At 43.6% G+C, this 769-nt stretch overlaps 1 protein-coding gene across 1 annotated transcript; it reads left to right on the top strand.

Moving 5' to 3' along the window:
- Nucleotides 1-6: 6 nt before the first annotated feature.
- On the top strand, nt 7-766 carry LOC106322090 (E3 ubiquitin-protein ligase UPL1-like; the record flags this gene model as incomplete). Its single annotated transcript, XM_013760264.1, has 1 exon — nt 7-766. A coding segment is annotated over exon 1 (699 nt), but the record flags the coding sequence as incomplete, so codon positions are not given.
- Between the last annotated feature and the right edge of the window lie 3 nt (nt 767-769).

Raw genomic sequence — 769 nt, 5'->3', positions numbered from 1 at the left:
CTCCGCCTCTCATGATCGAGCCAGGATTCTAAGCAGATCTAGCATCAGTTTCGCCGTAGGCAACAGAATGATTCTGCTTAATGTGCTTCAGAAAGCCGTTCTCTCTCTGAAGATTTCTAGTGATCCATCATCTATTGCTTTTGTTGAGGCGCTACTTCAGTTTTATTTGCTTCACATTGTTTCATCATCGTCATCTGGAAGCACTATAAGGGGGTCTGGCATGGTTCCCACATTTCTCCCTCTCTTGGAGTATACTGATCCGAGTCACCTGCATCTTGTGTATTTGGCCGTTAAAGCACTACAGAAGCTCATGGATTATAGCAGTTCTGCAGTTCCTCTACTCCGGGATCTTGGGGGAGTAGAACTTTTGTCTCAGAGGTTAGAGTTAGAGGTTCATCACATTCTTAAGTTGACTGGAGAGAACAACAGTGATATGGTGGTTGGTGAATCTTTAGAAATAAATGGTGATCAGTTGCTCTCTCGAAAGAGACTCATCAAGGTTCTTTTGAAGTCTCTTGGTTCTTCTACGTATACTCCTGGAAATGCGAATAGGTCTCAAAGTTCTCAGGAGAGCACGTTGCCTGCCACTTTGTCTTTGATATACAGGAATGCAGATAAATTTGGTGGCGATATCTATTACTCAGCTGTGACGGTTATGAGTGATTTAATCCACAAAGACCCCACATCTCTTACTTCCCTGTTTGAAATGGGCCTCCCTGAAGCATTTCTGTCTTCAGTTGTATCAGGAGTACTTCCTTCTTCCAAGGCT

The sequence above is a fragment of the Brassica oleracea genome, unplaced genomic scaffold (genome assembly GCF_000695525.1).
Source record: "Brassica oleracea var. oleracea cultivar TO1000 unplaced genomic scaffold, BOL UnpScaffold06331, whole genome shotgun sequence".
In the NCBI taxonomy this organism is placed as follows: Eukaryota; Viridiplantae; Streptophyta; class Magnoliopsida; order Brassicales; family Brassicaceae; genus Brassica; species Brassica oleracea.
Note: the sequence above shows the minus strand (reverse complement) of the source record. Positions and strands in the feature narration are given on the sequence as shown.